General features: G+C 33.5%; 1 protein-coding gene across 2 annotated transcripts; it reads left to right on the forward strand.

Annotated features, from left to right (window-relative positions):
• Positions 1-2451: 2451 nt before the first annotated feature.
• Positions 2452-12587, forward strand: LOC132563563 (autophagy-related protein 13-like). Of its 2 annotated transcripts, none has more exons than XM_060228304.1 (5): positions 2452-2884; positions 5047-5609; positions 7366-7566; positions 7716-8004; positions 8397-12587. In XM_060228304.1, the coding sequence occupies exons 1-5, from the start codon at positions 2735-2737 to the stop codon at positions 8610-8612; spliced, it is 1419 nt and encodes a 472-aa protein (XP_060084287.1). In that variant the 5' UTR covers positions 2452-2734; the 3' UTR covers positions 8613-12587. The 2 variants fall into 2 exon arrangements, with proteins under 2 accessions (XP_060084287.1, XP_060084288.1); XM_060228305.1 differs by having other exon boundaries at positions 8400-12587.
• The last annotated feature ends 349 nt before the right edge of the window (positions 12588-12936 follow it).

A 12936-nucleotide genomic window follows, 5' to 3' on the forward strand; every position in this document is an offset into this window, starting at 1 on the left:
ATATATTGTTAAATATTTTGTTAATAACTATAATCTTAATTCTAATTCTTGCAGATAGTAAGACTACAAAAAGTTAATATCACAAAATATATTTGCATTACAATTATCAAACTTACAGTGATCTCAATGATGCTACTTATGAAGCGCATTACATTTAGCTGTTGAGTTTTTCAGCAATCAGCTGTCAAAATTGTTTGCTGTTTTTCAATATTGACTATAATCTGATTATAAAAACAGAACACATAAATGTATTGAGTATGATTTATATTTTGTTAAAACTTTGTAACTTCAGTAAATTTAAAGATACAAGTAATGGTGAATAGATAATAATATATCACACATCTTAAAAACGAAATAGTTAAAACCTACCTGTATATACAATATCTTAAATGAGGTTATTTCATATGAGTTTTTATGAAATGTGAATAAAATGATTTTTTATTTTTTTGTAAGCCTTAGCAAGCAAAAATTAAAATTTCAAGAGGAGTGCCATAAAATATTATAGAAAACTAAAACACATTACCCAGAAAAGTAACATTTTGACATGTTTTAAATTAGTGTTCCAAACCATATAACCTTATTACCTGTGGCTATAATATAAGACAGGAAAACACATGTTCAAGTACCTTTAAATAGCCTTTGAAAACTACTTTATTTTGAGGCTAAAAGTTAGAAGATAATCAATTAAAGTCAGTTTTTCTGGTTGCTCATTGTCATACACATAGCCTATGAATTACATGTAGGGTGCTGTTGTTGGATACATTGCTTCTGCAATCTTTCTCGGGTAGACAATGGACAACACATTGACCTGTGATCAAATTATTATTTTTTTTATCCCTTCATCATGGTCATCAGTACACCAGTTACACAAATGGACAGCTGTTTGGATCCAGCTAAAACAAGTTCCAGTCTTCAGTATGATTTGCGTAGCACACAGGTGAAATATTAAAGTATGTTGCTCGTAGGAAATATTATTTATTCCTCGCAGACACTGTGTTGTTATATTTTATGATCTTGTCTAAATGATGTTGCTATGATTTTTTGAAGTAATGCAGGAATATTTCTCTTACTTATATCTTTCCCTTTGGTTCGTAGTTAGGCCGTTTGAATTTTGTACTGATCAAAAAAGCAAAATGGCTGAAAAGTTATCACCTTTAATTTGACAATTAATTAATGGGCCGTCTGAGACAAAGTCTCATGGTTGCAAACACATTTGCAGAAACCTTTCCTGGCCTAAGATGAACCAAAATTGTGAATTATACAGTTCCCACCCCAGAGGGCCCTGAGGGGTGGGGTCAAATTGACTCATATTTCAAAAGTCTTCTTCTCAACACCCAGGTATTGTAGAATCAAACATTCTTCGTAACTGGAAGCATCTTAAGGTGCCTACCAAAGTTGTGAATTTCATGGCCCTAGGGTCCTCTTCAGCATACATTATTCAAATAGAGCTTAATGTACAATCATATTTATCTCGCATCCGATTCACACTAGCCTAACATAAATGATGTGCTGATGGTATGTTAGAATGCACAGATTGTACATTTGAACAAATGTGGCATACATAAGGATTCCACAGATTATCAAAACAAAAGAATCCATGTTTAAAAAACTAATTTAATATATTTAAATATTTACTGTAAAGTTTTCCCCAACATTTAAGGTGTCCTGTGTAGAAAATTTTCAATTTTAACAATGTGGTATTATACTGATGTCTAAACAAAGCATTAATAGGTAATTATGCTTTTGGTAGACATTCATGATGCTTCACACTGTCTGTATATTTTACATCAGGGTATATCTCCATTATTGATATTTTTGCTATTATATGGAATTTTAATCTATGTTGCTGTGAAGATGCAGGGTAATACCTTTTTTTTTTATCTTAATATACACATATATGATATACACATGTACATAGTTTCTGATTATTGGTTATTGTATTTATGTGTATTTAATAGATAAAGTACAGGAAACTATTGATAGCTTACCTCTAGAACATTTGCAGGTTTGATTACAGGAATATTGGTATCTTTTGCAAGGTGGTCAATACTTGACTGGTATGCATGTCTGCACATGCATAAAGAAATGCTTCGCTTATTAGAATTTTTTTCAGGCTTTTTCGTACATGATGCTCCCAACATAAAAAAGGAAAAACAAATGTCCATCTTACTGTCATATATGACAGAAGTTTTCGGTCTTGCGCGACCAAATCAGAAATGAGTGTTTTATGTAATACGTCTTCATTTTTCCTTAAAAACCTTTCACAGTGTGTAACATATGATGATATCAATGCAAAAAAAAATCACAAAAATCATTAAAACGGCACTAATCTAGTCCGATTCTGCCCGATCCTGCCCGATTCTGCCCGATCCTGTAAATCGTCTAACCCTTCCTAAACGGCCTTGACCGGTTAGATTTGTAAACATGAAAAATGGCGAAGACGAAGGAAGATGGATTCACCGTCATCTGGTCATTAATTGCTGTGACAACGATATAAAGAAAACAGAATTATCCTATGAAATGGATTTATTTCATTGTGCATGATATTATTTCGATGTCTTAGTTGAAATAATTGTCGAAGCTCACAGTGGCATTTTAATATTTGTCGCTAACAATGAAATCAAGCTACTTAACTAGAAAATGGAAAAAATATCTGTGGTAAATTGACTGATTTTCCGTAATTCATTTAGTGATAGAAATACGGCTGGTGGATAATTAGAAATAACACACTATAATGTCGAGTAGACTTAATGCACAAGATAAGAAAGACTTGGAGAAATTTACTAAGTTTCTCATCTTCAAAAGTCTACAAGTTATTGTTCAGTCAAGACTCGGAGAGAAAATAAGAACGAAGTCAAAGCCAATTTCTTCTGGAACTGACTGGGTAAGTTAAATTGACAGTGCCAGGCTGTTATTAGTATAGCTGGTAAAGGCAACGCAAATAATTTTCTAAGTCGATGCGGAGGAGGGAGGAAAATACTAGAATTGCTTAGAAATAGCAAGTTTTAATGTCTTAAAAGGTTAGTGAGGCCAAGTGTTGTTATTTTTCGAATATGTCTGAAATCCAAGAGGCCACCATCTTGAAAAAAATATTCTAAACTTCTTTTCCAGTTTTACTGGTGCCATTGAGCTAAAAATTGGTGGTGACATTAAGGAAAGTTTGCCAACACGTTGTTATGTTTAAGTCTTGTCAAAACTTTGATATGGCAGCTAGGGTGGCCATCTTGTAACATGATTACACAATCATGGTTTTCCTGTGCAATATTTATTTCAAACTTCTCATGTTTCAACAGTTGGATTGAGATTTAACTTTACTGTCAAAATATGTAACACTTGGTACAGTTACCTACTCCTCACCCTAACTACCATCTGCATCATTGAAAGCAACTTCTTGGTAAGATTTCATTAAAAGTAGAAGAAATAACCCCTCTTTCTGCGGAAAGTTTTTGTAGTCAGATGACCATTAAGGCCCATTGACCTCTTGTTCTTTTTGATAAATGTCACGACCCACAAGGTATCATGGCCAGTCAAAAATGTTGTTCACACATTTTTCTCCCCATGAGAATTTTGAAAAGTTGGCAGATATGCATTTCTACTACTTTTATTGACAGGTCCATTCTGTCTTTAAAGAGGAGCATAGTCAATGAAAATGTAAATATTGACATTAAATTATCGTTTTAGAGACAAATTTTTGGTCTGAAAATGCCATGCAATTCACCTAATACATGAACACATACATGAGCCAACAATTAAGACTAAAATGATGTATATATACTACTCAATTGTATTAGTCATAGAGATAAATTACTTGCTGCAAAGTGCAAATTTATTTGTCCATCACCAGGTCTGATAAATGTCTGTAACATTTATTGGCACCTGAAATTATTCTAGGTATAGAGAAACCTCAGACAAAAACTTAAAAACCACAACCCCAGCCTGAATGCCATTTCAGAATTGGTCTTTTTAGAGGTAACAGAAGGTTTTGGTTGGATGTGAAACAAGTTGACCTCAACTGCAATTAAAACACCTGGAATCAAATTAGAAATTTAGGAGTGAAATGACATTTGAAAAGAGTAAGAAGTAAATTGTTTGAGGATAACCAGTTTTCAAGATCTTTATATTGATATATAATGTGCTGAAATATTGTCCTTCCTTTTATTCTCCTTTTTCTCATTGTTTTTTTTTTTTTAGAAGAGGGAAGAGCTGTTTTCTTTTTGGCCTGCATCACGAGGTTGTAGGCCATTCAAATCACCCTTCATCTATCTGTCCATCTGTAAACAATGCTTGTTATAACTCTTTGTAGAGTATTACTGAGTTGATCATTTTCAAATTTCTTATGTAGGTTTCCTGTGGTTTTCAGTCGTTTTTTGGTTGTTGTTGGACTGATCGTAAAACGTTATGGCCAATGGATGGCCACTTGGATGTTGATAGTAATAATTTGTTATCACTTTATACTTAAAGTTTGTTAAGGCAATTCCTGCTGGATCTTTCCCAAGTTTCATATGTTGGTTCCATGTCTTTTAACTATATATAATTGTTCAGTAGGAAATAAATGGATAGAAAGAAGAGAAAAGGTAAAAGTAATAATGCTCAAGACCACAGTTGGTGCCAAGATCGCTTTGGACCACCTGTTCAAATATAATTTGTAATTCAGTGTCACTATACATGCATGTGTTGTCACTTTTTATACAGGCTTTTAAAAGTAATAGTTGGTGAAACTTAAAGTCACAAACTAAATGTATTTTTAAAGGTGTTCCTATTCTGATATATATAGATAACATGGTATGGTATGTGATCCATTAATTTAGTAGATAGTAACAGGATATCAGTCATATGAAAATACATAGGATTTAGCATCATGGGTCTCACAGCTGTAGGTGTAAAGACAATTTTTGTCTAGTAATGTTACCGGAGACAGCAAAGTTTAACTTGTGCCCGTATGATACAGGTATATCCCAGCAATAGTGGAGTGCTACTGAAATCATAAACATGAAGACACAAACAATAAGTTCAATGGAAAAATGGTGTATTTTGTTCTATTTTCAGTTCAATCTTGCCATAAAGGACATACCTGATGTTCATTCTGAGGCTAAGCGAGCTTTGGCCAACCAACAGCCAATCCTCGGACAAAATGTGTGTGTTGAGATATCACTTAAGACATCTGAAGGAGCAACCATGGTGCTGGAAACGTGGTACATAAGTCTTGACCCGGACCACTGTGACAACAACGTTAAGATCTCCTACACGGTCTACAACAGGATGGGTACTGCACTCAAGTCCTTGTTCACAGTTTCTCGAGTCACACCAGCATATAAGCTCTCCAGACGACAGGGTGTTTGTTCAGATGATTATGTGATTTGTTATAGAATCTATGCAGGAGATCCGCAGTTCTTTATGCTGGGTGATGGGTACCAGACTGCTAAAGTAGGAACTGTCCCAACACCACAGGGAACCATATCTATACAGCTTGCTTATAGAACTAAGTTGTTGATTACACCACAGAAGACTTCCAAGGAAGTTGGCTTTGAAGTGAAAGATGATCATTTTAAGAAAGACAATAGTCCAAAACGACCAACAACCCCAAAACCGTGTTCTATGGGATATAGAAGGTAAATTTTGGTGTATATATGTATATATCTATATATCCATGTATATATATTATACAGGAAAGTTAAGTTATGTTATTTATCCAGCAACCTAACTGGTGCTGTTATTGTCGGAATACACTTTGCCAGATGTATTTTTGGTTGATTTTAGCAGTGATGGAAAACATCTAAATTGATTTGATAATTAATTAATGTGCATTAATTTGACAGAATTACTTTCTGAATTTACTTAAATATCATGTTTTAAGATATCAATATCTTTTTAAACAAGCAATTTTTTATGTTGTATTGAACAAGTTTATTTACAAAAAATCATATTATTGCTGAATCTACGTTTAAATTTGGTAAAAGAAACACAACTTCAACCTTTACGGTTTAATGAAATACTAAATGTGTTATGTGATTGTGTGTTGGCTTGTTTATAATTATGTGGGATGTTTGCTCAATTACAAACTCTTTTTTTTCATCCCACAAGTGTTCAATGGGGTACACATCAGGGCTATATGGAAATCAATCAATGGAGACGATGCTGAGTTTTAAGAAAGTCCCTTCAAGCTCTTGCAATATGTGGTCAAATGCTACCTTATAATAAAAGAAAACTGAAAACAGCTTTTCTGTAAGATTTTAATTAAAGTAGAAAAAAGAACCCTTCTCCCTGCTGTATGTTTTTGTAGTCATATGACTGTTGAGGCCTGTGGGCCGCTTGTTTCTATATATATGGAATTTAGTTATTAATATCTATGGTATGGTTCAAAATTGGCACTGGTTCCTAACAAGCAAATGTTCATAGGGTGCATATTAATAGATATATGGTCAAAGAAGAAATAACAACTGTACAGACAAGTGAATTGTCAAAATTTTGAGGCAATCTGCTCCTTTATCAAGACGCATATATGGTGTATTTATATATATGATGTAAGGTAAATTTAGATATATATATATAAATGATACATATAAGGTAAGTTTTTGTATATGTAACATCAATTTAGATATATCATTTTGATAAATTTTCGGTGAATTTAGGTAGTTAAGTGTATACTGCCAGATAACTAAATATGTATAGGTATAAATTTAATGTATAGATAATTTCTCTCACACTTGATAAATATTAGTGCTGTCATAACCAAACCAAAATACCTTTTTTTTTAACTCTAGCCATTCATACAAATATATCAGATTCTAAATTGTACCAGTTTACTGTTAGTTTGAGTTGTCAATTGAGATGTAGAATGTTTAAATCTAGTGTTTAGTTTTATAAGAGACTAAATACAACTGCTGGCCAACCAATTTTTGGTCAATGATGTGTTCATGAAGCTACTTCATAAATCTGATGAAGTATTCAGAATCTGCTCTGCATGTAGATATAACAGCAATAAATTTTCTGACATTTTAGAAATAGAATTAAGTATTACAACAAATAAAATTGCTTATTGCTACTTTCGAATGTAATAAATTTAAAGTAAATCAGATAATGATTGTCAAGTTAATGCACATGCTAAAATACAGCTGTTTCCTGTCACTGACTAATTCAGCAAAATAAAATGTGGCAGGTGTATTCTGGCAATGCCAGCCCCAGATACAATACAAAAGTAATCATGTGTGATATTTATATTCAGGGAGAGTGTTGTGAATGAGAATGGACAAGTGATAATGTGTATTCAAAGTGAATGATCTGGATGGAAAAAGTAATTAGTATGTTTTGTTTATATTTAGGGAGATTGTATCCACACCCGAACATAATTAAGTACTTTATTTCTAGGGAGAGTGTTGTGGATGATTGTGGACAGGCGTATGATGACACACAAGACCTCTGCTCAACCACCTTTACTGCAAGTCCTACTGATGGCTTCCTCTACAATGCTATGCAGACTGGCTCTTTGCCCCGTACATACTCTCAACCAATCAGGATAGATGGCAGACTGCCAAATAGTCAAAATGGGGAAGAGTTCAAACCTACTAGGTATGCTTACAAGGATTGTTACAATAAACAATGATCATACATGAAGTTTCTTGATATATATTAAGACTGTTTTTGTTTTAAAGTTGTGGATTCAGATGTTTCAAGATCTCAATATTCCAAATTATCAGCTTGTGGTTTTATTTATTTAGTGCTCCAGAGAAACAAGCAAGTTTTTCAAACTTCCACAAGGTGGGAGCATTTGCTCAACCGAAGACCAAGGACTATAAGAGTGATGTTGATGAGGTGCCCTTCCTTAACCTTCTTCAACCTGCACCACTGGCTAAGTTTGACATTGAAGATCTAAGCGGGGACAGCAAATCCACAACACTCAAGAGTTCATCTACTGCTGACCAGATGGATGGGATGAGTAGGAGTGCGTCAAAGGATAGCAGCAGTAGTCAGACATCAGCGCCTGATGACTTTGTCATGGTAGAGTTGGTATGTAAGGAAGCTCTAAGTAATTATTGTTTAATATATCTTCACTGTGCATTTGTAAAATAAAGTTAAGATTTAAGTAATAATGACAGTATAGACAAGTGAATTGTCAAATTTTCGAGGCAATCTACCCCTTTATCAAGACACAAATATTACAAGAATTACATCATATATATAGAACTTACAGTATTTGTTTTATGTTCTATGTATGTGATGTAATTTATGTAATATTTGTGTCTCAATAAAGGGGCAGACCTTGAACATTTGACTATTTACTTGTCCGTATCGTTGTTATTACTTCATTGATCATATATATCACATATATACAATGTATATCATTACCTAATTTCAGAATATATTAGAAATGATGAAATGTTCTCCCTTTATTTAAACAGAAGACTCCCTTTGCTGGGGCTGATCCAAACACAGATTTGGGGAAGTTTTATCGTGACTGTCAAGGTGCTCCGATGTTGGAATCCTTTAATGAGGAGAAGAATGTTACAGATACACTCGAGATGATTTCAAGTCAGCTGGTGATCTTTGAGACAGACATGAAGGACTTTGATGCATTCATGACTTCAATCACAGAAAGCTCCCATGATGGGTTATAATGAAGATTCCAGTGTTACAGAAATAGTATATGAGATATATGTGTACAGTTATATAGATGGACCATGGACTATAGATCCCCATCAGCTATATGTTTGTATGTATATATTTACAGCTATATAGATTGACCATGGACTATAGATCCCCATCAGCTACATGTTTGTATATATATATTTACAGCTATATAGATTGACCATGGACTATAGATCCCCATCAGCTGTATGTTTGTATGTATATATTTACAGCTATATAGATTGACCATGGACTATAGATCCCCATCAACTATATGTTTGTATGTATATATTTACAGCTATATAGATGGACCATTGAGTGGTTGTTTGCTTATGATATAAGCCTTTTTGCGATCTTTTCTGAAAAATTGATAGAATTAAAACACACCAATAACAACATTATGAGAAATATTGCTGTTGTTGATGTCTGAAGCAGAAACCAGTAAAATGGTTTTGTTTAAACAAATTTTGACTGATATTTCTTGACTCCTTTGTGTTTGTCTCTAATTAGAGAGATGTGTATGTCTATGTAAACTATATGTTGCCTTGTGTGCCTATTGGAATAATGTCTGATGTTAATGTATTTATGGGATATTCCTATCTATTCTTGAAATTCCATGAAGTGAGAGGTATTGTAATAAAATGCTCATTTAAAAGTGATCGTTTGAAATATCAATTGAAACTGATTCGAGTTCATTGGTTTTCTAACTCTAATGATTATTTTTAGCCCACATATGGCACAAACTGCTAGCAAGCTTACCGGTATTGTGTGGCAAAGGATCTGTTGTCAGTCATGCGGCCATCAATTTTTATCTTCTGGAAACCAATATTTGGTCAAAAGGTACCTGGGTTTAAATACAGTATATTTTCCTCATTTGAATGCATTGATCTTTTTTCAAGGTTACCAGGATAGCATGTCAAAAACTATAGGAATCTTCTCAACTTTCAGAAGTCCTAGGGTACTGATATTTGACCAGTTGGTACCTGGGATTGAGTGCTACAAATTTTCCTCATACAAATGACCTTTACATACATGTATTAATTTTGAAGGTCACTGGTGTCAAGTTCCAGAAGACCCAGGGTACTTATATTTGACCAGTGGGTACCTGATATGGGTGCTATAGATTATGTTCTCAGAAAAAAGATTCGGTAAAAACAGACACCTTTTCCCACAGTTAATGAAGTGTAAATTTCTTTGTCAAATTTTCAAGATGATCTGGCCTTTTATCGAGATGATATGATAACATACCATACCATAACAAGCTTTCCAATGTCTGTGCATGGTATGGACATATAAACCTATTTAACATGTATGCTAGGGATCTGTATATTTCTCTAGTGAGTGATAGCCTATACATAACTCCTATACATGTATACTTTAGTCTGCATGCTCTGTCCAAACTACTAATAGTCTCCAAATCAGACAGACAGCAAAATGAAATTAACCCATTAGTAAGAAGATTGTAACTCTCTAGTCATTTACATACATTTTATTGTTTGTTGGAACCACCATGTGATTGAAGTATGTGACCCAAGTGGTTCAAAAATATAATCTTGTGTGAAATGTTTTCAGTTAGATTTTGGACAGAATATGTTGGAAAGTTCTGTCTGACATCATGCCACTTTTATGAAAAGAAACCAATGGGATTCAGATGAAACTTGCCTGAAATGATACTGAGTTGATGATGATGTATTGTTATTTTTTGTGTCAGTCCAAAAATCCAATATGGGTACTATATTGAAAAAAAAATAAAGTTTCTTCTCAAGTTCCACTGATGCATTTGAGGTCAAAGCGTCACCTGTGTTAAACATCTTCTCAGGTTCCACCAGTTGAAAACTTTCAACTCTCCAAACAGTATTGACCCCTTGAAAATCCTCATCCTATGTCCTCTCATTTATCTTCCATTTTCATCTGTATCTTATGTTTGATAACATCACATCTAACACTTAAATGAAAGTTCGCACATGTCTTCTTTTTCTTATGTACATTTAAATTTCCGAAACAATTTGATAGAAAAGGATGGTAATGATTCACAAAGAAGGAAAACATCCACAGCTGTGATAGAAATACATTTCAAAACTTGTCATTTGAGTCACGTACCTCTATAGGTTAAACCAGTTGTTAACAAAGACAAGAATGTTACTATTTTTAGAAGGGTATTATTTGTAAATTTATTGGCAAGATTAAAGAATCAAATTAGTAAGACACAGTCAATTAAAGTGAAACCAGTTCTCTAGAGTTGCCCTTATGATGTACACATGTAAGCTGAATGGTTAGGCAGAGTTTTGAATGCAATAAGATTTTCTAGTGGGCAGACTTCAGACAATTTTTCAACTTTTGCCTTTAAATTTCCAAATTTCAGTGGGTTCCTCTCAGAATCATGGTAAAGTTTTAGGTAATATCCTCCAACAGTTTCATACAGGATGATACACCTTGTTTTTTCTGTATATGTACCACTATGTGACACCATAAGATGTGTGTGTTACAGTTATGGTACACACTTCGGGTATATGACTGTCACTCAATTTTGTATGTGTGTGACTGTGTGATGAATGTTTGCTCATTGTGGACTGTAGCTTGAGTGTGAGATTAATCGACTCACAAGTGTTAGAAGAAAGCATGTCTCAGTGTGATGTGGCTAGATCAGTGTGAGGTATGTGACTCAATGGGATGTGTGTTTGTGACTTGATAGGCTCTTGTGTTTATGTCTCAGTGTAACATGTGGTCTAGTTTAGTCTACATTTTTAGGTCACCTTTTGGTGATCATTTGCAGTCGTTGTTCGTCCGTCATGTATTCACTTTTTCTTCTTAATATGATAACTCAAGTAAATATGAGCAGATTTTGATCTTCAATCAATAAGATGTTGGTTAAGATCAGCAGTGGGACAGATTTGATGTAACTTACAAGAAGATGTTGGTTAAGATCAGCAGTGGGACAGATTTGATGTAACTTACAAGAGATATCATGGCTCGCTCATTTCAAATGTGGTTGAGAGTAGTCAGGTGACTGTTTGAAGGCCCATGTGCCTCGTATTTGTGATGGAGACATCATTTGTGATATTATTTGTGATATCTATGACTTATCCATATATATGATATAGCTGAAGTTAACAAAATGGAATTTATACACTGTGTACATTTCATATCTATGTTCATATAAATGAAGCAGAATATTTGACATTGCACACTTACATGTTATTTTGAGCACTAAGGAGCCATTTTATGTATTAATTAAGATAAAATGACTTAAAAATGACATGGAAAAGTTTTGTTTTAATTGCGAAAGGATTGTGTAATTAAAAAAAAATCTTAAATCTGTTTCCATTTAATATGTAATCATATTAATCATATATGTATTTCCATTATGGCCTGCAATTATCTCAGTATATGGACTGTATTGGCAGGAGTTCGATACATTCTAAATCTTAAAAGATATGTCATCATTTTGACACCATGTTAACATTGATGTACTGGTACATGACCAATGCTTTGCACATTCATTCAGATAAGATACATTTTAGCTTTACATGTCAGGAAGCTGGACCAGTTGATAAACATACACAGACAAACTTGATGAAGTAGACATGATGATATTTTACATTGCAATTGTGATATATACAGATGAATCATCACATTATTCTATTTACATTCATGTAGTAAATAAAATCTGATGACAATTCAATGTCTAAATGAAGTAGAAACTCACAAATACATGTATGACTTTTGTTACAGGTTAATACAAAGGTACTGTACCCGACATCTAACAACAGCTGGCTTCTGTTCTGATGATAGACATTTGTATCTTACAGATTGTTAGTGATAAAATGAAATTAGTTGCTGATGTAATGAATGTAGCACTGATGTACACACACACCTTGTAATTACTCTTCTATTCTCTGATATGTAAATGCTTTAGAATGCTTGATTGAATGTGTAATAAAGATGAACAAGAATGACTATCAGAATGTAAAGTCTTGTGTGTTATCTTTCTCTAAGAAGTTGATATTTAAACATTGAACTGGTGATATGAATGCAAAGTGGATCTGGGCAAGTCAATGAAAGATATTAGCCGTAAGTTACTATAATACAAATGTATATCCAGACTATACTCTATTAGCTGTTGAGTTTAGTTTTAGTTCAACTGCTTTGCATCCATGTTTCGTGGTCCATTTGTCCATAAACATTTTTTCTTATTGTTTTGAGAAGTACTGTATGGCTTTTTCTCAAATTGCATATGTAGGTTTGATTTTGGGACTGATAAAAAAAAATGGACAACAGGCAGCCATCTTGGATTTTTTCAGTGAAGTTTGTTAT

Source organism: Ylistrum balloti, unplaced genomic scaffold (assembly GCF_031769215.1).
Source record: "Ylistrum balloti isolate Yb309-2 unplaced genomic scaffold, AGI_CSIRO_Ybal_v1 Utg371770, whole genome shotgun sequence".
Classification (NCBI taxonomy): Eukaryota; Metazoa; Mollusca; class Bivalvia; order Pectinida; family Pectinidae; genus Ylistrum; species Ylistrum balloti.